The sequence below is a fragment of the Diabrotica undecimpunctata genome, chromosome 7 (assembly GCF_040954645.1).
Source record: "Diabrotica undecimpunctata isolate CICGRU chromosome 7, icDiaUnde3, whole genome shotgun sequence".
Taxonomy (NCBI): Eukaryota; Metazoa; Arthropoda; class Insecta; order Coleoptera; family Chrysomelidae; genus Diabrotica; species Diabrotica undecimpunctata.
The window spans coordinates 156829506-156855755 of record NC_092809.1 but is presented as its reverse complement, the minus strand read 5'-3'; the positions used below and the strand labels follow the sequence as shown (position 1 = coordinate 156855755).

General features: G+C 32.3%; 2 protein-coding genes and 1 long non-coding RNA gene across 4 annotated transcripts in view; 2 read left to right on the top strand and 1 right to left on the bottom strand.

The window, feature by feature from the left end:
• LOC140446060 (116 kDa U5 small nuclear ribonucleoprotein component) overlaps positions 1-10628 on the top strand; it is a 31072-nt gene extending 20444 nt beyond the window's left edge. The window contains exons 11-14 of the mRNA XM_072538578.1: positions 264-521; positions 4434-4773; positions 9051-9204; positions 10390-10628. Of these exons, the coding sequence (XP_072394679.1) occupies positions 264-521; positions 4434-4773; positions 9051-9204; positions 10390-10596 (959 nt within the window). The 3' untranslated portion in view covers positions 10597-10628. The remainder of the gene's footprint in view (positions 1-263; positions 522-4433; positions 4774-9050; positions 9205-10389) is intronic.
• A 2636-nt stretch (positions 10629-13264) lies between these two features.
• LOC140447049 (uncharacterized) lies at positions 13265-14906 on the top strand. Its single transcript, XR_011951560.1, has 3 exons — positions 13265-13557; positions 13627-13972; positions 14639-14906. It is a non-coding gene; the product is annotated as an uncharacterized lncRNA (long non-coding RNA).
• A 961-nt stretch (positions 14907-15867) lies between these two features.
• slgA (proline dehydrogenase slgA) overlaps positions 15868-26250 on the bottom strand; it is a 135190-nt gene continuing 124807 nt past the window's right edge. For both annotated transcript variants that reach the window (XM_072538585.1, XM_072538586.1), the window contains one exon: positions 15868-24215. The gene's annotated coding sequence lies outside the window, so the exon portion shown is untranslated. The remainder of the gene's footprint in view (positions 24216-26250) is intronic.

Genomic DNA, 26250 nt, shown 5'->3' with positions numbered 1-26250 from the left:
TCACTGATAATTGGCCCATTTTTGTCCTTGCAAACTGTTGATCTTGTCATGTATCCTTGGGTGTATTGCTTGGTTTCCTTGTAAAATTTTCTAGTCTCTCTTCTATTTTCACATAATAAAATAAAATATCAAGGAGTGAATTAATATTAAATCATTCAATTTTTAAATCAAATTAAACAAAAAAAAAAGACTAAAATCAGAATACATTGCAACTTTATATTAGTTCATTGCGTTTTTAAAATTGTAGTTTTGTTGCATTTTAGTTGCTGATCCTGTAGTAGCGTTTTGCGAGACTGTAGTAGAAACCTCAAGTTTAAAATGTTTTGCTGAAACTCCGAACAAAAAGAACAAGTTAACGATGATAGCTGAACCTTTGGAGAAGGGTCTTGCAGAGGATATAGAAAACGAAAACGTGCAGATAGGTTGGAATAAAAAGAAACTTGGTGAATTCTTTCAAACAAAGTACGATTGGGATTTGCTTGCTGCTAGAAGTATTTGGGCGTTTGGTCCTGATAACACAGGTATGTAAAGGATTATTTTATCTTCGTAACATGAAGCTGGAGTATGTACAAATAACAAAACTGGTAGAAGACAAAGTTTCTTTTCGTGCTGTTTTCTCTCTTTTTCAATAAATCCAAAATCTTGATCGCATGTATTAAAACTATGTTCAGATACAAAAAATCTTTGTTCTATAACTTTCGAGTGACGATTTACACTTTTGAAGGTAATTGTTTGACATGAAAGCCACCTTTATATTCCGATTCTGGCCCCCGCAAGTATCCGTATACAAAATCAGATATTCGGTTAGGTCAGGTAAGTGCGTCCCAAGATGATTTATTAAACATGAAGCTATCTCTTGAGCTCCTCTGGGTGCCTTATTTTCAGGCCAGACGTACATGTGTCCTATTTCTGTGACTTCATCATGCATGCCCAAATTATACTTCCAAAGTTGTCTCTTACAATAAACTACACCTGTACTTAACTCAGGAAAAGGAAGCGTTTTCTGAAGATTAAAGACTCATTCTGATATTTTTTGCTGTGATTCTTTTGCTTTTTGTTTTTTTAACTGCTTCTGCTTTTCTTTTGTGTAATTCCAATTCAACTTTTGCATTCTGTTTATTCTGAATATAGTATTCTAAAAAATACACAGTCTTCTGTGTATTTTGTTCATACTCTCTGTGGCCAATTAAACAAACAATGAATTATTACGAGAATTAATAATAACTAAATTAACACCAACTATATTTCCTTCGATAGCCCTGGCGAGATGAATGAACTTTTACTCATAGGTGCAAAAATTTAAATGGTTGCAATAAACAATCAAAAACAATTTATAGCTTCAGGTAAAACTAGGTAAACTTACCGCTAATTGAAGAGCTAATTACCATGATTTACACTACTTTAGGAAACAACGAACAAAGCGAATTCAATATGAGTGCATTGGTTTTCACTGTAGTGGACTATACTACTAGTACTATAGGACAAATGTATTGATTAGTTTACACAACCATATTTGAATTTAAACACTCTCGATACATGATCGACATGTTCAAAGTTGGTAAAAAATATTTTCTTGTTATGTTATCTCGTCGGGAATAATGGGATTATTATGCTGGAAACATTTCAATGAAGCCACATGAATACGGCTCGTCGTCAATATTTGATTTATTATGGGGTGGATGTTTGCTCCTTGCATCTTGAAGAGGTGTCTCATGTTCTTGTTTTCGTGCTAATGAAATTTTTCAATTTGTAATGGAAACTGTGTCTTTAAAAAAGTTCTTACGTACCACTTGGTCACAACCATTTTCATCACGTGATTTTTGATTTTTGGTATAAGTTCTCTTTTGTTTTTTTTTTTGCCCTTGAATTAAAGCATTTTTCATTGACTAGTTAAGCGAATAGTAATTTTTAAAGATCCTTTGCTTTCGTTCATTAGAAATTTTCATGCCACTTTATTTTGCACGAACATAGTCCAACTATGAGTTCTTTAGCATTTTTATGTTTTCCTTCCAAAATTCCAAAACAGCCTAAGCCACGTTTGTTTATAAATGGGTATATTAAGGAATATCTTGCTTGTTTTATATTTAAATATTAATATTATTGTAACTGTCTTACTTGAAGACTCGATGTTTGAAGAATCTGAATTATAATCGCTGAAATCGGATCCAAAAGGTTCCGATGCGTCACTGCTAATGTTTACATTCGCCATATTTCTGTTGCGTAGGCAGTTTTCCGCAAGCTTCCTATGGACATTTTGTTAGTGCGAAAACCTGTTTATAGATAGATAGTTTATACACCATACACACAAAAATTTAGTTTATGCTGATTCTGCACACAATTTTTACAGAAATTATAAGCACTTATTAAGCCTAATCCAGTAAAAGACATTTTTGGGGTTAGACACCTTTGCCTCAAAAAATTTCTCATCTCCTTTATTAGATACGAACATGAATTTTTTTTTTAAATATCATCTTATCTTTGAATTAAACAATTTTTTTTTGTTTTTAGTTCCCATGAATAGACCGTTTTGTAGAGGGCGCCTAAGTTAACATCCCAAAAAAAGGTGTCCGATGACGGACACCGACTTAAACAAAAAATTCCAACGGGATTACTTAAAGAATGCGCCCTTACAAGACAATCAACCACTTTTAATTAAATTAATTAAAATCAAAAAACAAAATGGCGCACATTTGAAGAAAAAATTGAAAAAAAATCGATTTTTTTTCCAATTTTTGCATCTCAAAATTAATTTGTCGACTTTTTCTAAAAAGTGGTTAATTGTCTTGTAAGGGCCCTTTCTTTAAGTAAATCCGATGGAATTTTATTGTTTCAGATGTGCCAATCTTGAGAAATAGTGTCCGCCATCTGACACTTTTTTTTGAGGCTTTAACTGAAACAACCTCTAGAAAACCCTTTAGCGCGCTCTTTTTAGTACATGGAAAGAAAAAAAAAATATATTTTTTGTTTAATTCAAATATAAAAAACGGGATGTGGCACTCCGAGAGTGACCGAGGAGGGGAAGTATAGCTTTCTTATCGTCTATGCAAGGAGCGATGGTTTTTAATTTAGTTAAATTCAATTCAATTCGGTTCCAATCGATTCAATTATAATCGACTCGATTCGTTTCGATCTCACTCGATTCAATTCGATGCGACTAGATTCGATTACAATCGATTTAATTCGATTCGATTTCAACCGATTCGATTCGTTTGAAATCGATTCGATTAGATGCCATTCCAATTGATTCTATTCGATGCGGTTTTATTCGATGGCATTCGATTCGATTTGTTTTGATTCGATTCCAGTCGATTCGATCCGATTTTATTTTATGCTTTTTATTTTATTTTCTCTAACCTTCTATTTATCCATTAGTTGGTAAGTTCTTGTTGCTGACTTTTTCTTTTAGTATTGGTAACCATAACCTGCTACATTGTTTTGATGAGTTTATCGTCTAAGCTCGTTAATCCAGACACTTAGTGATCTTGCGGTTTCTCCCACATAAAAATTATTACATTCACAAGGTACTTATCAATCAATTGTGGTTTACTCCCATATGAACACAATATTAGGAAGAATCCGTTGTCAAAATAAGTGTATCTATCGGTGTTTGTGAGTTTTTATCGTTTTTATTAATTTTTTTAAAACAGGAAGTGAATATTTCAGTTTTAACAATTTTTGCGTAATAACTGTCCTGAATCGGAATCGGAAGACATATTACAGTTTTTTTTCAATCTAAGACTGAACAGACAGACGTACGGACGAACAGGCAAACATATTCAATAGAATCGTAATTTATTTTCGTATTTTTATTTCGATCCAGAACGGTTTGAGGCACCAGATTGATAGCACCTGGAGAGGTAATGAATTGACAGACAACAGTAAGATTCCTGACCTCTTGGACTTCTTTATCACCAAAGGAATGGCAACGAAGCAAATAGAAACGGAATATTTTAAGCTTTGGTAAATGTTTGTATGCTAATTTTTTGCCGAGATATTGAAAATTGATTTACGCGAGCGGCTTACGCGCGCCCGCATTCGCGCGCCCGCATTCGCCGCAAGCTGACCGTCCGCCTTAGAGTGCCTTATTAAAAGGTCCATACCTTGTTAAATTAAAACCTTTTTTGAGAACGATTTCGGGAGTGGAAATCGAAACGTCAAACATTAGTTATTTAAAAATGTGATTATCATCACAATCACAACCAATAATTGTGGCTTAATCCCATAAAACATAATATTTAACAATAAACTTTATATTTTTAAACACCATTAATATGGATTTTTTAAAATTAAATACAGTATAGAATGCCATGTATTTACCAACAGGTGATATTTATAATCAGCATATTATTGACGTTATACCTTGAAACCGCGATGAAATGCCGGTGGTTTACAACTGTCAACATATGAGAAAGACTCAACTGTAATATTTTTAGGTCCCAACATTCTCGTTGATGATACACTTCCATCTGAAGTAGACAAAGGTCTCCTTAGTTCTGTCAAAGATTCCATCGTACAAGGATTTCAGTGGGGTACTAGAGAAGGACCCCTTTGTGAAGAACCGATCAGAAATACCAAATTCAAAATTCTTGACGCGGTCATAGCCAACGAACCATTACATAGAGGAGGAGGCCAAATTATACCCACCGCCAGAAGAGTCGTATATTCAGCGTTTTTGATGGCCACCCCGAGGTTAATGGAACCCTATTTATTCGTTGAAGTACAAGCTCCTGCCGATTGTGTATCAGCTGTGTACACCGTTTTAGCAAAAAGAAGGTAAGGCAATTGTTTTGGAAATTGATCTTTCTTTCGCATTAGACTACTGTTTTTCGTTTTCAAAAGTATGTATATAATCATTTAACTTATAGATACCACTCCTCAAGTGAGCATCCAAAAGACTCTATAACCGCTATAACCTCTGTTCATGAATTTTTGAGATGTGAGAACAGCCAGTAGTCATAGGGAGCTAAATGTGGCGAATGCGGTGGATGCTATATCAATTGGTACTTTAATTCACTGATTTTCGGTATAGTTTTTTGAGCTGTGTGAGAGGATGCCTTGTCTTGATCAAAAATAACTTTTTTTTTTCTGTAAACCAGGCCTATGTCATACATGTTTACATCCAGCTGGCCCAAAATCTTATAATAATGGAATAATATTCCAATAACTTGGTCATTCCACTAAATTCGGTTTACATAGATACACGAAAGGTGTTTTCGAACTCTCTGGGAATTTTCGTACTGGTTCAGTTTCGCCTTGAGACTTCTGCCGTGCAAATCCGTCTGAGGCCACACCATGTTTTTACTTTAACAATCGTTTATAAACTTGTTTTGATGCCACTATATTTGCGAATATTTTGTAGATGTAAATCATAATTTGATCATTTTTAAATGTAGAAAACAATGGGTGAGTTCAGACGACCTCAGCGGCTTACTTTAAGCACAAAGCGGCTTGATCCAGCAAACAAAAACTGCTGAACGCATTTGTCTCGACATTTAATTTCATGTTTGACGTTTCGACGAATCTAACCTCAGTAGTTACATAAATACTTCTATCAATAAATATTATCGTTCAGTATCAAACTGTACTTTCATTATTCCATTGTAAGTACCACGCATGCCCAAGTAACCGCGGAGTTCATCCAGCGGAAATCAAGTACGCTTAGTAAGTTTAACATCGGCTTGCGATGGACGCGTCTGAACGCTACCGCTTAGTTAGCTGTCCAGCCGCTGAGGTCGTCTGACCGCACCCAATAATTTGATCCTTACCCGAATCTCTAATAATGAACTCTTAAGAAAATTTTTCGTTGGTGGCTTCAAATTTCTAATGCCATAAACTCTGTTCTGCTACAATTCGAAGGCATAAGGTGGAGAATTGGCAATTCTTCGACCGATGCAGTCATCATTTTTTTTAACTGTTAGAATTATAGTTTATAGACTATATGAGATATTAATTTCATCTTGTTTGTAGGCTGTCGAGTTTAACATTACTGAACTAACACTTTCTTACATCATAAGACCGCCAAATAATTTAATAGGAGCATTTATTTATAAAAATATATAAATTTCACGAAAAATGAAAAATTAAATATAGCGAACTTTCCAATTTAAATGACGGGAAGGAATTTTTCTGGCTCTTAGTAGTGCCATTACTATTTGGAAAGCTTCTTATTAAATTATTGATAGTTTTGGAGTATACCTGTCTAAATTGCGAAAGTTGTGTGTGTGTGTGTGTTTGTGCATTATTGGCTTCGGAGTCTCTGTCCATTCGCCATCTTACCTTTATGGGATTATTTTTATTTTTTATTCGGAAGCTCTAAAGGAGTGACCCTTGCTTTCTTCTCGTTTGCTATACAATCATAGTCCCGCTCTAATTTTACAAAGAAATATTTCCTATATATCTAATTTTACAATTATACCTTAGATTTTTATTTCTCTTATAACATATTCAGCTTGTTTTGAATTATTTCCTTTTGTTGTGTTCCTTTTTTTTATATATACATATATATATATATATATATATATATATATATATATATATATATATATACACATATATTTATTTATTTGTTTTTTTTTTCTTATCTTTTTATCTTATATAATTTGGGATATTAGACTAGGATACAATTTGACGCTCAGGGGTCGATCAGAGCATTTAGACGAGACAGGTGGACCTCGGATGGACTTAGGGCTTTGCACGAAGGGAAAAAAAACATAGGCTATAAACTTAATCTAATACATAAAATATGTTTATACAAAATTTGATAAATAGTACAATCTTCTGAACTTAATAATTGGGTTAGGTTATATGGTTTGGCGATTTTGGGTATTTTGGTTATTTCTTCACTTAATACTTTTACTTCATTACTTATTTTAGAACAGCCTAATATCATGTGCTCTGTTGTACCTTCTTCTCCGCATGTACAATTAGGAGAATCACTCAATTTTATTTTATATTTATACTGCGGAGTTAAAACATGGTTGAACCTTAATCTGCACAATACAGAGAAAAACCGCTTACTTCCCGACAGTCTTGAGAACCAAGATTGGCTAGGAGGCTCGGTAACTATGTTTTTATAAAATTTTCCTTTTGGACTGCTTCTATACATTTCTCTCCATTCTGTTAGTAATATGAGCTTTACGTGGCAAGCAATTTCATTGTGAGGACATTTATACTTTAAATATTCTCCTGTTCTACTTCCTATTTTAGCTTCTTCATCTACTTCTTCATTTTCTTTTATTCCACAATGCCCTTTAATCCAAACAAGTGATACATTAATCTTTTGAGATTGTAGTTCATGAAGTTTAGTAATTATTTTGGTAAAAATATAATTACTATTGACCTGGTGGATATTTTTTATTTTGATAACAGCACTTTTACTATCTGAACAAATTGCAAATGATTCTTCTGTAACTTTCATATTACTTATATATAGAAGAGCTTCTAATATGGCGATTAATTCTGCCGTATATATTGTTAGTTTTTCATTTAATTTATAAGATTTTTTAATGTTATTATGTGAATCAAATATAGCGCAACCTACTTTATTGTTACTCTTTGATGCATCGGTGAATATATAGCGACATCTGGGAAGATACTTTTCTAAATCTTGCTTAAATATGTATTGTCTAATTCTTGGGTGAAATTTTGAATAATCTTGGAGAAAAACACAGTTAATTGGATGGATGTTGTAAATATTTATACTATCTAATGGATCTATATTTGAAGAGTGTATTTCTTCTATTACGTTATGTATTACATAATATGACTCTGTAATAGTTAAACTTTTTTTCGACTTCCAATAACTGTGGGTAAGATCCGATGTCAACAGTATATTAATTTTTTGGACTAAGTCGCTTTTTTTGGAGCTTAATTTAGCTATAAAATTGGAAGCTAAAATCTTTCGGCGATATTTTAGTGGAGTTTCCGCTACTTCTGCAAATAAACAATCAATTGGTGTACTTTTTAAAGCCCCTAGGCATAGTCTTAGACACTTATTTACTACGTGGTCTATTTTTTCTAGTTGACTTTTTAAAGCTTGGTCGTAGAAGAAACAACCATAATCCAGTACCATACCAGGTACCAAACCTAATGTAGGATTTGTGAAATTGCGAAAGTTCATCATCATCATCATCTTGGTGCTACATCCCTTAGAGGGCCTCGATCTTCTCAAGCTTTCTACGCCATTCTATTCTGTCCCTCGCTTGCATTTTCCAGTTGCCGACTCCGATTTTCTCGGCATCTTGTGTTACCCCGTCCATCCACCTCAATTGCTAAAGTTATATCACTTATTTTGCCAACCCGAAATTGTCAATTTCTCAAGTTTTCTAATGTTTAGGGTGAATTTTAGATCCGGTTTAACTGTCTCAGTTGATGAGCAAGGCGGCCACTCATTTTTATTGTTACATGATATTCTATCCTTTCATTGTTCCAAAAACGCCATCTATAATTCTGTACTGATAGCCAAGAACTGTCCTAATTAATATGATATTAATCATCATTATAATTAAACATCAAAGTTTGATATAAAAACTGATATAACACAAAAAAAACGTTGTATCACTTATTTTTTGCCTCCCATACAAGTAATCGTCTATTGAATGGATAAAAATGGACTTTTCAAGTAATTAGTAAAGAGACAATGCATCCATTCTTGTCCATAGTAATCTGGACACTGCTGCGCCCTCACCGGAGTGTGTAGCACATCTTCTAGCCCTTATGTTAACCGCTCTCAACCTTCTAACAGTCCAACTACTAATTACTTTTCCAGTAACTTGCGTGAAAAAGCTGTGCACAACATAACAATAACTAACGTGATATATTTATGTTTGTACCAAACTCCTGTATTCTAAATGCCAGCCACAACCAGTATGAAAACATAAATTCAATTTTACTTACCTACTAGAACTCATTTTATCTTATCCTTCTTGCAAATCTTGCTTGAATAAATAACGAATATTACATGTAATATATTATATTTTTCACTATATATTAATGTATATATGTATATATATGATTACTTATCTGAATACAAATATTATATTTATTTTTAGGGGTCACGTTACGCAAGATGCACCTGTGCCTGGCTCACCTTTGTACACGATAAAAGCTTTTATTCCAGCTATCGATAGTTTTGGGTTTGAGACTGATCTAAGGACACATACTCAAGGGCAAGCATTTTGTCTTTCAGTATTCCATCATTGGCAGGTATGCATTTAATTTCATGGAAAAATGTATAAAAAGTGTAATCCTCAAATAAATCTACTGAGCTTATTGAATATACAGAATATAAAATTCATAGTAATTACTAAAAAGAATAATAAAAATATACATTTATTATGTAAAAATAGTTACATAGAACAATAGAGAACTACCACTATTTAGGAACAAATATGAGTAATGACAAGGAAGTTCTAGAAAAAATGAAGAAGGAACCAGAGATTGTGTTTACGATCAAACGCATAAAATTGCAATATCTGGGACACGTTATGAGAAATCAGCACCGTCACTCCCTGCTGCAGTCTATATTGCAAGGTAAAGTCAAAGGTAAGCGAGGACCCGGTAGAAGGAGAATATCATGGCTGCGGAATTTAAGAACATGGTTTAAGAAAACCTCAACGGAGCTGTTTCGAGCCGCAGCGAGCAAAGTCATGATTGCCAATATGATTTCCAACATCCGAAACGGATAGGAACCAGAAGAAGAAGAAGAATGAGTAATAACTACACTTGCGAGCAAAAAAATCGACTCAAAAGTAAAATAGGTTATATTTTTTGACTACTTTGTTTGGCCAGTGTATATCCACATATATGTCAAATTAAAAGTAAAATATCGTGAACAGAAGTAATTTTTATTGCAATGACACCAATATTTATAAAGTTAGTAAGTATAGAATACAACAAAGATATCTTAATACCTTCATCACAAAAGACACTTTTTTTATCAATAATTATTGTAACTAAATCCCTTTTATTCAATTTATTTAATTCTTAATTGCCTTCTTCAATTGCAGCCATGTTGTCATATGTTATATCTTCATGTGTCTCTTGCGCACCCTTAACTTTCTTTTCATTTACTGCAGCGTTAGTAGAAGGCTGTAGGTATATCATTTTGATAATAAAAATAGGCGGAGACTGTTGGTATCAGGAGTGGAAAAGATTGATAAAGTCCACTACCTTTCGGCCAGTTATTGATTTTGTAAGACATTATATGTATGTATATTCATTTATTGAAGTTCAAAATCATGTTATATACAAGACCTTGTCATATAATACATTAAAGCCACAACTAAAAAGTGTTTAATTTTGAATTTGCGGTGTGTTCCCAGTACAATATTCGTTTTACTTATTTTTTTTTTAGCGATAATCTGTTTGTAATTCATCATATTCTTGTAGATTGTACCTGGAGATCCTCTGGATAAAACCATAATAATTAGACCACTTGAACCTCAACCAGCTACACATTTAGCCAGAGAATTTATGATAAAAACAAGGAGGAGAAAGGGTCTCAGCCAAGATGTATCAATCAATAAATTCTTCGACGATCCTATGTTGCTGGAATTGGCCAGGCAAGATGTCATGTTAAATTATCCACTTTTGTAAATAGTTTCGAAAATAAACATTTTATAAAAATTGATACTTATATATTTAACATAAAATAATATTCCCTCTTTCCTAGTCTCAATCGTCATCTGGGAATTTTGAAATTGTTTAAATTTTTTCATGTATTTTTTCTTTCACCAGATATATTCTTTTATTCTCACTAGAATATCTACTACGTTTACTAAACGTATAATATTGTAATTGGAGATTTTAATTTTCACAGTACTACGTGCGGTTATATCAAGACATACTAGACTGGGGAAGACCTGGAGAAATTGACACAACAAAAATACTTTCAGTTAATTCACGATCAGAAGTTACTACATTCTTTTAACAGTGAGAGATGGACACGAAGAGAAGATGTGATTTTAAAAAGGCAAAGTAGACCGATTGCTCAAAAAAAAATTGGATGAAGAAGTGGTCAAACTTAAACCAAATCCAGGAAATTATGAAAATTTTTTTGAACTCGTTAAAATGATATCCAGGAAGCATATCAATTGGTTGCCGGATAGAAAAGATAGTCGGTCTTCACGATAAATCAAAAGTCTTGCTTCAGCGCTATCAGGAAACGGATTCTCTGATTAACCAACATATGAAGAAACTTGCTGGAAGAACTTTTTTTTCTTTTATGAGGGGGGCGGTCCCAAGTGTTCGAAACATCTCGGTCCTAGGTGGGCAGAACCGCCTTCCAGCCTCGGTTGCTGGTAGAACTAGAAATGTAAAATAATAGCCACTGTGCGTGGAAACTTTTAAAAAAGCAGTGACCTTCACAATGAACTTTCATAACAGGACATATCAAAAATATCAAATACACTGACCAGATTTCACACCATCTTTTTCTAAATGGAAAACCGTTGGGAAGGTAAGGAAGGCGGGTGTTTTACATGTACAACATGATTTAAGGCAAGAAAGTAATTTTCATAACAACTTTTTTACTTTTGAAGAACTTCTAGCTGCAATTTCTTTAATAAAAACTGATAAAACAGTCGTCTTGGATGATATTATATATCGCATATCTTTTTTTTATATTTTATTGATTTTGTTTTATGTAATTGTCCTATATAATTTGTTGATCATGCTTTATGTACTATATGACTTGTCCTATATCACAATGTGATCTGATGGGATTAATAAAGAATATTCTATTGAGACGGAAGATACCAAAAATTGTAGAAAAGAAACAATTTGCTACTACTTATGATAATTTCATGCAAAAAAGCTTTCAAATACCTAAGCTATGGCTCAAATCCAAAGTAGTGGACACGGTTAAAGTTAGGTAAAGTACCAACCGAAGCTATAAACTTTCGACCAGTTTCTTTACTGTGCTACCTTTTCAATTTTTTTGAACAAATGAGAACCAATCGAGTCTCTGTCAACAGATATAAAACTGATACCTCAAAAATTTAGATTTAGAGCTGGGAACTCTTGCTATGAAAGAAACGAGAATATATTACTGCCTAATATATAGCTGCTTTTGACACAGTCAATCATTAAAGATTGTTAGTAGAGGTCTACTAACACTCTTTTTACCAGCATTAGGGATTTCGAAGAAATAGAAAAGAAATTGTCGGCTGTACTACAAGAGCTAACAGGGTACTAAAGAAATAACTTTCTAATACCAAAAAAATAAAATGTGCTTTATCTCAAACAAGCAGCTAAGAAACGGTTGATGATGGTAAGGTGAGCTATTGGATCACTGCAAAGAGCCAAAATATCTTAGAGTAAGACTGAATCAAGCTTTTACATTTAAAAACCACTGTCAAGATACCAACACCAAAATTTTCTCAAGAAACAACATAATTCTTGTTAGCTGGAACAAGTTAGGGAATTCAGCCGATTGTGTTAAGAACCTCCGCCTTTGCTTTGTGTTTCTCTACAGCGGAGTACTCATTACGTGGATCACACGATTAATGAAATTAGCCAAATTCCTTAAAAACACACACTTATAATAACTTTTCTATGGATGTTTGGTTTTTTCATATTGTTCTTTTTAGATGAACTGATGATGCTTTCTGAATATATATATATATATATATATATATATATATATATATATATATATATATATATATATATATATATATATATATATATATATATATATATATATATATATATATATTGTTATGATATGTGAATTCGATGCAAGAAAACTACAAGTTGCTCTTATTTACCGGCTAGCTTTATGAAGATAAAAATAATTTTTTTTTAAGTTGATTAATTTGTAATATTGTTAAGTTTAGAAATGCTTTTAATAAAAATTATTGAACGCCTGAAAATAAAAAAAAATTTGACAAACATTTATTCTACTCACCTTGTATTCTCTAAATCTGTATTTTGAATTTAAATTTTTTTTTACTTATTTATCTTAGAACATGCAGACTCTTAACTCAAGCGAGTTCTGTGACCTGTACTGCTTGATAAAGCTATATAAAATTATATAAAGCAAAATTCACCACACAAGAAGTTTTATTTTTAATGTACTGTGCAATTATTCACAAGTGATCAATTAAATATTACACAACGATATCTTGTATAATATATAAAACAATTATTTAAGATTCTTCCAATAAATAAGCCAATACTTAACCGTTTAATAATAATATGAATGGATTTAGATTTATGACGTAATACAATATTGAAGTAAGGATATGAAATTAGTGTTTTGTGAAGTTGCAACAAGAAATACTTGATCTAAGATCTAATACGCGTTTGCCTGTCAAAGTATTTATAACCTCACTTACTATCTTTTTAGAGCGAAAACAAAGGTTTATAATCCTTCAATTTTTTTAGTTTAACTGTTTTGTTTAATGATTTTAGTAAGCACAAGAAACGGTGAATTATATTTGGTTAATATTACAAAAGCGATAATAAAATTTTTGTGAACTTGACTTCAAATTATTTTGTTTTTTTAACACAAAGATGATTTAGAATGATATAGGCTGTTTAAAAAAAAAAAAGGTAAGATTATTTCTAAAGAAATTTCAAAACTTGCGTTTAACTTTATTACAGTTCACTTTCGTCTTTCAGATAATCCCTTCTCTAAAAATTTTATGGAAATCTTCAATAACAAAGATTGCATCTTTCAGTGACGTCTTCTAATGGATTAGGGCCGCAAAACTATCAGAATTATCTCTCCAATGGTTGAGAAATATTTATAAGTACCCAAAATGAATTTTAAATGATCTTCAGTCAAAAATAAACACCAAACGGTCTCTTTATTCAGCGAGAATTCAAATGAGTGCAAAAACTCACCTCTCCGGCAGCTGTGGACCTCTTTATGACGACTGCCAACAACTCCCTTATCGGAAAATACACTGCCAATCTGCAGGCCTTGCTAAAATTCAATCAGAAACGATGGCTTCTTATCGGCAAGGTAATTTGAATATACTTTGTTATAATTCAGGACTTTTTTAAGGTTTTTTAAAATACTTTTGAAAAATTGTGACTGCTGAAAAATAATCAAAAATTTTCTTCCCCTTCGTAACTATTGATTTTCTATCTTTTATTTTTCATTGCTTACCAGATCTCCAAGCATTTTGACAATGTTTTTTAAGATCTGACAGGATTTTTGTATATTTTTGACATTTATGATTAAAATAAAAAATATTTTAAATTTTCATAAATTGTTAAATCTTGAGAACTATATTGACTTTTGAAATGAATTGAAACAAATACTAGAGAATTTAAGCATTCTTTTGACATATAATTTCTACAACAAATGATAATTTAAATATTAAAATTTTTACTAACAAATTTGACATACACCAATTTTAACATGAATTAGTTGCTTTTATTTTGCTTTTATTTAATTTTAAAGCTATCTGAAAGCATTTTTGATATTGAATCACTGAGAATTGTCTTCAGATTACCTGTCCATTAAAGATTATATCATTCTGAACTCTTATTTATGAGATATATCCTATTTCACCTCCTAACACGTTTTATTTTCCGAGCTCTATCCATGTTAACTGTATGTTTACTAACAAATTGAAACTTCTTACTTTGTGAATAAATGACTTAAATATTTTATCTGTTTTAGGACTGTTGAAGATTCTATTGACTTGTATATATTAGAATTTGGATTATAATAAAAATTGTAATTAATTAATAAATACAAATTTATGGTTTTTATTTCCACTCGATCCGAAGTGGTTTGATATTTGCTTTTTGTATCTTTATGTTGTGGCTATATTGGCTTATTCTGTAAGTATCTCTTACATAAATAATATAATATATATATATAACGAACAATAACTTAAGTTTAAATCATAATCAATTTCATGATCAACAATTGTTTTTGGTTTAATTTTTTTATATATATATTTTTTTTTTTTTAATTGAAAAGTGTTTATCAACCAACTATAACTCAGTGGCTATAATAACTCACGTATTAAAAGAATCTTATTTCTATTATGCTAAATTTGTTTATAATAAACCAACTGGTTTTAATTATAATAATAATAAAATTATTTTGAAAACATTAATTAAATCTGGTGATACAATATAGTCCTTATTGGTTTGTTACATGTCTGTGAATTCTGCTTATTTTTGCTTTTAGTTTCTTTGTTATTGTTGAATCTAGTTTCAACTATTAAATTAACAACAATAATACAATTGTTTAAGTTAAATATATATGTGGTATATTCAATATTGTCATTTTGTTTTATGTTCATACTATTCATAAAAAAAAACTGTTTAGGAGCTTTAATTTCATAACAATATATATATATATATATATATATATATATATATATATATATATATATATATATATATATATATATATATATATATATATCGAAAAGATAGAAAAGGTGGTTCATTGGGTTAGCGGCTGAATATATTTCTCTAACAACTTCAGACGAAAGCTACAATAGTGTTACAAAATAAGATAAAACACTTACTTGTGCGAGGTTGCAGCAAAAAGTTGTGAACAAAAAGATGATGTCTCGAGATGTTCATTGTAGTGAATAGGAAAAAATGGACAAAAATCCTCTGTAAAACTTTTTTCAAAATTCTACACCACCCAGACGGTTTCAGGCGAACATTTGATGTGGCTTTTACTACTACGAGGAGCGTAAAATAATTAACTTCGAGGGCCGCCCTTGTTTCTCAACTTCATTTGACCACCATCAGGTCATTTTATTCTCATATTACTTTCCTGAGATTTTTCCTAAGTATTAACACCAGTATCTCTAGCAATACTAGCCATAATTCTCCAAAGACTTTAAAACTTTTACGCAATTAAATATAAAAGAAAACAAGACAAAACTTTTATTAAATTTATTTTTTACACACCAAAAGTAAACAACTTAAACTTAATAGACGGTAGGTTTTCAGCACTTTTTAAAAGAAAATCTAAAAATCACAGGCTAATTAAATATCTGTTGTGGGTAATGAGCAGAAGAAGATTATAAACTACTAATATAAAAATTATAATTGATTTGTAACCACGGTCAAAAAGATAACCTTATTAGGGATTCTAAAACGAATAAATACGTTATAAGCTTATTTTAAAATGAATACAGTAAAATTCCCATATGAGTAGTTACCGTTGAAACATACTAAGCAATAATATATATAAAAAAACGTTATTTTTCCAATTATTATTAATCATATGTTTCCGTTTTCCCATTTTTGTCTATAATTAATATAATCTCAGATTTTAAAACTATACTGTATTCATATTAAAATTTATAGTTTCTACAATTAATAAAAAATATCCCTACTCTGCACTACCAACTAGGTAGCTTGCTAAATATGAATCTAGATTATCATGAAAATCAGGAATTTCATAAAATGTACATCTAGATGAATCACAATAGTTACTTTACTGTACAAAATGTATTTTTTTAAGATACGCTATGAACTTTTAGTCTGCGTGAACTTAATAGGGTATCCTATAATTGTGGTGCCACAAAAGTATTTTTAAGGAAAACACCTCTATACAAATTTAATTTTAACACAAGTAAAACGAAATCACATGAAATATAATCAATTGTAAACGGCTTCACGATCGACTAAAGATTGTTTGATATTCGCAGTTTGGTCATTACAGGTATCCTTTGGGTGCCATACGCTACGCAGCGTGTAGGCGTTCATATTGGCTATCGAATGTGCAGAGATCCTTCTATTTGGATGTAACAGTCCTCCGATATATGTCAATTTAGATTACATACACATATATTTTTATGGCAACTACCTTTTAGATTTTCCAAACAATACCGAATTCGGTAATGAAAGTGTGTCATAATAATGCAGTGCAGTGAATAAAGGCACAATGTCAACTTTTACGAAAATCGAAATTTTAATGCTATATGTTAGGAGTACTATAAAGGCTCAAATCAATGCCTTCCGTCAGGGAATATAAGCGTTAGGTCAGTAGAAAATCGCAAGTAAATATTTAATAGTCTGTAGTCTGGGGATAAAGGCGCAAAGTCCATGCGTTCTAGAAATGAAAGCGCATTGTCACTTTCGTGTGGCACCACTGTGACTACAACTTGTCTTTTCTTGAGCTGTTAGTTGCACTAAAGAATTCATCGTACCAGTGTGCAATTTATTTAAGTCTATATCGTTAAATTATTGATTAAAAAAATGAGTAAAGTTTATGCAAGTGACTTTATAGACAGTAGTAGTGATGGTTTAGAGAACCCTAAACAAGAAAACACAACAAAACGGAAAAAAACTGGGCGGATGAATTAGGTTCGTAAAAGGCTACGACTACAGTCACGTAACAGGGACCGACTGTAAGTGCAAAAGATATCGTTGCTTTGAAATTGTATCACCTGACGCTAGACAGTCAATAATACAGTTTTAATTTACTTAACTCAGAGGATGTACAGAATTTATACCTATGTGGTCTTATTACAGTTTTACAAATTAAACAAAGGAGGCCAAGAAAAGATTTGACCGACACAGAAAAATGCCGACGAAGTTACTACTGACGTACCTATCTGCGCTAAAGCTTTTCTGTCTATTCATGGAATTGGAAGAAAGAAGTTAGAGTTATTGCAACGATCTTTGAAATTAACTGGATAGGCACCTACAAACAAGAGAGGTAAACACGCTAATCGCCCTCATAAGCTGTCGGAGGCTGTTACTGCTGCTGTGATGGAACACATCTTCCTTTAAAGGAAGAGAATCACATTATAATTTAAGGGATTCTTCTAAAGTGTACCTATCTGAGGAATTAAACGTTAAAAAAATGTGGCAGATGTACATGGAAATGTACAAAGAGGCCCCCATTTCTTACGAATCTTACAGAACTTTATTTACGAATAAGTTTAATAGTTCATTCGGGTACCCCTGAACAGATAGTTGCAGTACGTGTGATGAATACGTTGCAAAGCTAAAATCACTCAAGAAAGAAAAAAGTAACTTGCCCCCCCTCACTGCAAGCGAATCAATCCTTGTTCTGGAAAAACAGATGAAAAACTTTTACACTGCAAGCAAACTTCATAAAATGAAAGCAGAAGCTTTTTACAAGAAAACACGGCAAATGAAAAGGTTATGCAAAACCAATGAAAAAATCGAAAGCATTTGCATCGACTACCAAAAAAACTTGCCAGTGCCTAACATTTTAACAAATGATGTCTATTCATCATCATAAGTGGCTCGACAATCCGTTGTGGATCTTGGCCTGCTCACAAAGAAGTCGCCACTCCTGTCGATTCCTGGCAACTTCCCTCCATCTTCTAACCCCTAGAATCTGTAGGTCTTCTTCCACATCATCAATCCATCTCATTCGTGGTCGTCCTCTGCTTCTTGTGCCCTCTGGTTTTGAAAATGTTAATCTCTTCGTGTATTCGTGATCTGACATCCTAGCAATGTGTCCAGCCCATCTAAGTCTCAAATGATCTCTATTACAAAAGACAATTATCTGTATTTACGTTCAACATACACGTACTAGCCTCCAATAAAAGTGTTTTTTATATATACCCACAGACAATAGGGAAAAAAGGCGCAGACGATGTGTCTTCTCTCCTTCACCATTTCGTCCATAATTTCCTTGATCCTTCAGTTAAAGAGTTGCTAGCTTATATTCGCAGATTTTTGCGGGGGCCAAAATAAAAACTATACAGTTGCAAGATTTCTATATCATCTTGTTCACATAGAGAAGAGACTTAAGACCATACCTATGATTTTTCCAATGAGAGGGCATTCATACATGGAAACAGATAAAAATATGAGGATTATAAATCAAAAATCAAGAGTTGAATTGACAAAGGAATGGGCTGAAGTTTTCCGGAATTCAAGAAAAAAACCCTTTCCTTTTGATGTGATTGAAGTTGACCAAAATATGCTGAAATCCTGGACCTATAAAATGACCTATAAACCTATAAAAGTTTTGAAAATTGAACAAAAATCTCCCCATTTGATTATACAACGTACTATGGAAATTTCGTTTCAAATACAGTGATTCCAAAGGGCAAAAAAAAACCAATAACACTCCAGTTACCTTTAGCATCTCATCAGCAGCTGCTACCTCTTTCTAGAGAAAAATTTGAAGATGTAGTGTCTCTTATGCATTTTGTTCCAAAAAAGCTCAGAATTACTTTGAATCTTTACATCAGTAAATAAGTATTCTTCTTAAGTACATTGTTTTTTAATTATAATAAAAGATAATAAAGGCCTTGTTTAGCTTATTTTTGTGCCCAAGCAGTAACATTTTTTTTTATTAATTTAAATTATTTTTTATTAAATTAATATAATTAACACTTATACTGTTATATAACATATTTTACTAAATTGTTTAGCAACCTGTTAAAAAAAAGGAGTTTTAGGATCATACAAGTTAAATATTACAAAATAAAAAAATAGAAAATGTAGTTTTCTGAAAAATGTACTAATAGTGACATTGCGCCTTTATTCCCTGCACCCTTGTAATTGTCAAAATTAGCCGAGTAGTTTATGTTTGTTTATTTGTTTTGACAATCAAGAGCCATCAGAAAATATGATTGGCTTGAAAATCCGTAGAGTGAATATTTAGTTGTCAAAATTTCAAATTTAGCTGTCAATTTGGCTGTTGCCAGGGAATTTTCTAAATCGTAGTATGTATTCTTCTTCTTTAGCCTATTTGGATCCACTGCTGAACAAGTCCTCATGAGTTCTCCACTTTCCAGTACGATAACATTATTACAAGATGTTGCAACTCAACAAAACTATAGTTTTCATATATGAACGTGAAGAAACTAATGTTTCGAGAAGTTTTATTTTATTACTAGAGAGTTTTACTCTAACGTACATATTCCGAATTGATGAAAAACGTATGGAATATTAAACTATACTTAAAGCAAAATAAACAGGCGTCAGTCCAGGTCAAGGTATGTGTCCAATGAAAGCGCGCAATTAGTTTTTAACAATTTCGGTGTTTTCTACCATTTTGCTAGTGAACGGTTCACGCGAAAATAAAAAAAAATCTTTTAAGTAAGTAATGCAAAAAAAAATAATAAAGGTATTGCAGATATATTTGCGTTCATTAACTATTTAGTTGACAGTTCCATCATAATAGAATTCTTTTAGCGACAATTTTGCAGACTTTTTAAAATACAGTTGTAGCATTTAAAGTTGTCGAAAAGTTGTCTGTTTTTTAAAGAGTAGCATTTTGAGTACTAAAAACCAAATGAATATCTCAAATAATACTTTATTAAAATTTTAAAGAATATATCAGGACAACTTTAAAATTGATATTATGTTTTTATAAAAAAAAAACTAGAGAATAGTGTTTTTAAATGAAATCCCTTATAGAATTGGCAATTAGAATGTTAAATGAATGTTAGTATATACACTCGATATAATTTTTTTTAGGTTACTTAGTTGTATAAGTGACTTTTTCGATTTTCTCGTAAATAGCCTACTAGCATAATTTGAAGATATGCCGAAATTGATCCGCTGCTTTAGAGCTTTCATTTTTGATATATACCTTAACCTTGTGTGACGATTATATTTAAGTTACCTATAAATATAGCATTATTCTTCATTTCACTTGGAGATCCCTTGTTTCTCCATACTAACCACGTTAGTAATGTATGGTATAAAAGTTTTAATTATACAGACATCATTAACGTTTACTTTTAATATAGATATTCTATTTTAATTTATTACGTTTTAGTCACCGTTGATTATATTATCTTAGCGAGCAAACAATTAATTTTTATCATTAAAGTATCACTAATACCCAAAATACAAAAAATTGGTTATTACACAAAAATGAATTTTAACACGTAAAGTGCCGCAATGGAAATCATATTAAACTGTCCATATTGGCCGGCTAAGTTTTTTAATTTATTTGAAACTTTTTTATTATTTTAAACATAAGAATAACTCATTTTATTTAAAAACTAATATTTTTTAAACAAAAAAGATTTTTTTTGTCTGACAGCATCCGAAAAAAGGCGATCCTGTTTACGCAGAACTCTCAATAAAATCGGGAAGAACAGTTGCCAAAAACAAAACTGTATTGCAATAAGTGTTCGAAATCTTATTGTTTACCTTGTTATTTTAAAAAACATACATCTACCTCAAAATAAAGATTTCTGAAATGCTAAAATATTTAATTTTTTTAATTGTAGAAAATCCTTCTTCAAATCTATCGTAAAATTCTCTGACATCCAAACCAATTAATGGCCCATATTGTCCAATACATACTCTCACCGCTTACATCTCTTGAACGGATCTGTCTAACAAACGCAGTTTGTGGCACGGCTAGAAGTGGGAACTGACCTGTCGGACAGCATGTGTCCCCCATGGCACTTTACGTGTTAATTGAAATTCACACATGAAATACACTATTTTGGTCTCACCGCAACGATGTCTTGTATTACAGTTAAATAGCTGTTATTGTTCGTACCAAAAAACATAATTATTTGTCATTTTCTAAAATTTAACAAAACAATTAAAAATACAGATTTATAACTAACACGTTGGGAATATAAAACATATTAAATTGTAACAATTATTAATAAATTATGTCGAGCAATACCTATTTAATACTGTGAGGCAGCGTTTCCCAAACTTATTTTTACGCGACCCGGTTATTTTGGTGCTTATCCTTCGTGACCCACTAATTTTTTTTCATACCCTGGTGTGTGTGTACAAGAAAACATACTTAAATATTTATTATAGTTTTATGTATTTTAATAAAGAACTATTAGCTCAAACAGAAATGTAATAAAATAAAATAAAAATCAAATACTTTTTTAATGAGAAGTATGCAGTTGTTTCTGGTTAACTAAAAACTTCACGTTTGGGGGAAAAGTTCCTATAATTAATTTTGAGGAAAACCAGTGTTGAAAACCCTGCCTAACATTTACAGGTCGTAACTAAAAGGAATTAGAAACTTTATCGCTTTTTCCGCTAAACCTGGGTACTCCTGGCGGCAAGACGGCCAAAAATCTATCAGTGGTATTTTGTTAAATATGTCTTTGAGTGCCCTATCACACGATAGTTCAATTACTGACTCAATATCTAAATCCGGAAGTCTTGTCTCGGATTCTACGTCCATTGTAAGCGGATTCCTTATCCATGCTTTGTTGCTGCGGATGGAGGGAAAATATTCCTTCAGATTTGCCTCCAGTCCTAGCAGGTGTTCCTTGAAAGCAGCTAAAATCTTTATTCGACAATGAATTCATGTTATCCTCTTTTTGTATTTCTGTTAGCTTTGTAATTTCCTGCTTCGGCGCGACGTATCCACAAATTAAGTTTTTTATTGCAGCTTCCACATTCTCTTGTCTATAAATTGAAATAAATATTGCATCCCTAGCCGTTGGTGGACTTTGTTCTAAGAATATTAAAAATTTTTTAAATGCTTTAAAAGTCTTTTTAAAGCATTTCCTTTTGATAACCAACGCACTTCGCAGTGTAAAAGGAGATGTTCATGTTCACTTCCCATTTCTTTGCATAAAGCAGAGAACACTCTTGAGTTCAGTGGACGAGATTTTATGTTTTACACACTCTTGCAAAGATTCGGTTAAAAGCAGTGGCATTTTTTTTGACAGCTAAAACCTATCTGTGAATGCTACAATGCACCCAAACACATTCTAGTGCTACGGCTTTGATTCTCAAAAAAAGTCCAGTACGAGCGCCTACCATTGCTGGTGCTCCATCGCATCTTCAGCCGTTGTTCTTGTTGATAAATTTACAAAATACAAATTCTTCGTGAATAGTATTTTTAATATCGTATCTCACAAAACACATTATATTAGCATTATCTGATATGTCTGTACGTTTATCAACTTGCAAGGAAAAATAGTTTACACTCCTTTAAGTGACCTATAATAGTTTCTTCAATATTATCTGTCATCTCTACAATCCTACGCTTCACTGTGTTATTTGATAGAGCCAGCGAATTCACTTGCTTTTCCTGCTTTTTATCACATATCCGAGATGCTACCAGTTTCATTGCTGGAACTATTAATTTCTCGGCAATTGTGTGGGGATAACCGGTTTCAGCATAAGAAGCCAGTACAAGGTTTTCAGATTGAGCGTTCTGAGAAAAATTCAAAGACACAGTCTTTTTGTTAGCTATTAATTTTCTCTTTTTATTAATAAAAAAATCTATTGGCTTACTTCTGTATTCCTGGTGCTTTAATTCCAAGTACTGCTTGAAAATTTGTAATTTTGTGAATGTGGTAGTGGGAGGTTAAAATAAAAGCGGTGGCGTCAGTCAGAGCGCGGCCTTAAAACGCAAGATGTGAAACGGCGAGCCGAACGGACCCGGCATTTTGCTTTCGTGGCCCGGTACCGGGTCGCGACCCACCATTTGGGAAACTCTGCTGTAAGGAACTTAACGAATCTACTTTTTCTAATTTTGACATGTGAAAGGTTTTTAAACTTAATTTACTTTTGCTTTTTTCGTAACTTGTTGCCAAATTACTCCTCAAATTCTGTTACTGGAAACCAAATAAAATTTTAACTTTAAACATTAATCAACAGTAATATCACCAAACACTCATCTATATTAAAATGTGTTTTTTCATTAGTCAAAATAAAAAAAATATATCTACTTCACAACGGTATTATACAGATAAACAAATAGTTAACGTAGTTAAAAACAAATTAGACATTTAAGTCCTTTCTTTACAATAATCATCAATAAACCTCAACACAAAAATCACAATCCTAATAAATATGTGCAAAATGATATAAACTAAAATTATTTTTATTTCTAACTATAAATTAGAATTAGAAATAAAAATCAGCAAATCAACAAACGAGGTTCCCTCAATCATAAGATACCCTAAAAACAGATCATTTATCAATTGATCTGTTTTAATAAAATGTTTTGATTTGAAATCATGGCTTAAAACATTCCTTCGTTATATATTTTAAGGCAATGACATTTGAAAATATTATCAAACACAGTCTTTTCTTTCCGTTATCAGACAGTATTAAAAATGACCTTTATTTCTTTATATTTACATGCTTGTAAAAATATAGGGACTGTTTATTTTACACTTAGGCCAATTGATGTTAAATTTTTGGAATTGGTCACGCAGATTTTTCTGTAACGACATTAGCTTTATTTGTCTGTCAACTAGTTATCTACAAAACGGGTAGGTAAGTCGCAAAACTAGGTAAAACCACCATAGTAGTTTTATGGTTGCTGTGTTTGAGATCTGAAAGAAAAAAAAAACTATTAATAAAAACATATCAAGGCAAAGATACAAAACTACTGTACATCCAATTAGTCCATTGAAAAGTTATATTTAGGGTTGCAGTTTTCTGAGGACACAATTTTTAGTTAGTATAAGCTAAAGTTCCAGTTGGTGGGGTCGCCACTATTGTCCCACGGCTGCCAACATGAGAAAGGGATGCAAAGGGTTTTGGCGCTGTAACTCGTAAACTAGCAACCCTACAGACAATTTTATCAACATTATTAATTTGTACAAAATTAAATTGTCTACAACTTTATCTGTATTACTTTTGAACGTAAAATAGAAAAGAAAAAAATTATAAACAAAAATAACTGAACATTTTTGGACAAACTTTCTTTTGGTCATTTTACAATAACATGACATTAGAGCAATTTTATAGAGAGTTTTTTAACAAATAATTCCCACTACAAATTTGTTTAATTTCATTAATTTAATTGGGTTTTACAGCGCTAGAAGTTGAGGTTCTTGAATACTCATAAAAATACGATAAAGACAAAACATTAAGCTTAGTTTTCTAATGTATATTTTTTTATTCATACAATTCTCATTTTCTTAACGATTTATAATAATAGTCTCCCGTTTTATACCGCTTCGCGGCTTTGGCAGTATAGCAGGGTAGTCTGCTATATCTAGGGCCTACGGTATACAAGGAAGGTAACATGGCCAGTGCTACGCCTCAACCGCCTATTATTACCCCTGGTTTTACCCAAGGTACTCATTTTATTCAGGCTGAGTCGACCTGGAGCCTATAGACATTTTTAAAAATGTCTAGTTGTTCTTGCCGGCGGTAGGATTCGAACTCCGGACCACCGGCATGCGAGGCAAGCATCCTACCGCTTGCGCTACGCAGGCCCTTTCTTAACGATTTTATGTTATTAATAATTTATTATCAACACTTTTCCCTATCACAAAACTTAGAATATCGTTGGTTTTACAATAATTATGTGGTCGGTGGACAGAAGCAGCCACCTCAATTTCTGAGCAAAGAATGTTATTTATTAAAAACACCCAAAAAAATTATTATTTTAATGGGAATAAGCCACAACTGAAGGTTAAAATAAGTTTATTGACGTTCAATTTCCACTTCGGAAATCGTCCTCAAAATACAAACATTAGTAAATTAAACAAATTTTGTTTTTTGTTACTTGTACAGATACGTAATGAAATTACTAATTAATAATGCTAAAAAGCATTATGGACCTTATCGGCAAACGTTCTAACGACGAGGTAAAGGGCATGCTGATCACATAGGCAATGTTCCCAGCTTAGTAGTTGTTGGAGCTAAGGATCATAACGATTGTAGCAAGCAATTATATCTTTTGGTGCAGTAATAACCTTTTTTTTTTGGCTAATGTATTTTTTATTTGTCATCAATGTTTGGAATGCCATCTATGCGTTGTTAGGAGGAGGTATATGGGTTTGAATACGTTTTTTCAAATCGTCCCAGAGATGTTCGATGGGATTCAGGTCCGGAGACCTAGCTGGCCAGGCTACCCTCGTAATTCCAACTTCGTCCAAACATTACATACTGATCCTGGCAACGTGCGATCGCACGTTGTCCTGTATAAAAACGGCGTTTTCTCCAAGCCCTGCCATGTTGGGCATAACATGTTCTTCCGGAATCTCCGTAATGTACCTTCGTGCAGTTAAGGACCCATTTTCGATGAAGGGTAATTCTGTGTGGAAGTCGGAAGATATACCTCCCCAAGCCATGACCGAGCCTCCACCAAATGGCATTCTTGGAGCAATGCAAGCTTGTGAAAATCGTTCACCGGTTCTCCTCCAAACTCTTACACGTCCATCGGATCCAGTTAGGCAGAAACGGGACTCATCTGAGAATAACACTTTACTACAATCGTTAATTCCCCAACGCGCGTATTGTTGAGCAAAAGCTAGTCATGCAACTCGAGGCACCCGGCGAAGAGGCGGTCCTCTATCCATTACCCGAGAAGATAGTCAAGAAGAACGAAGTCTTCTTCTGACTGTTGCAACACTA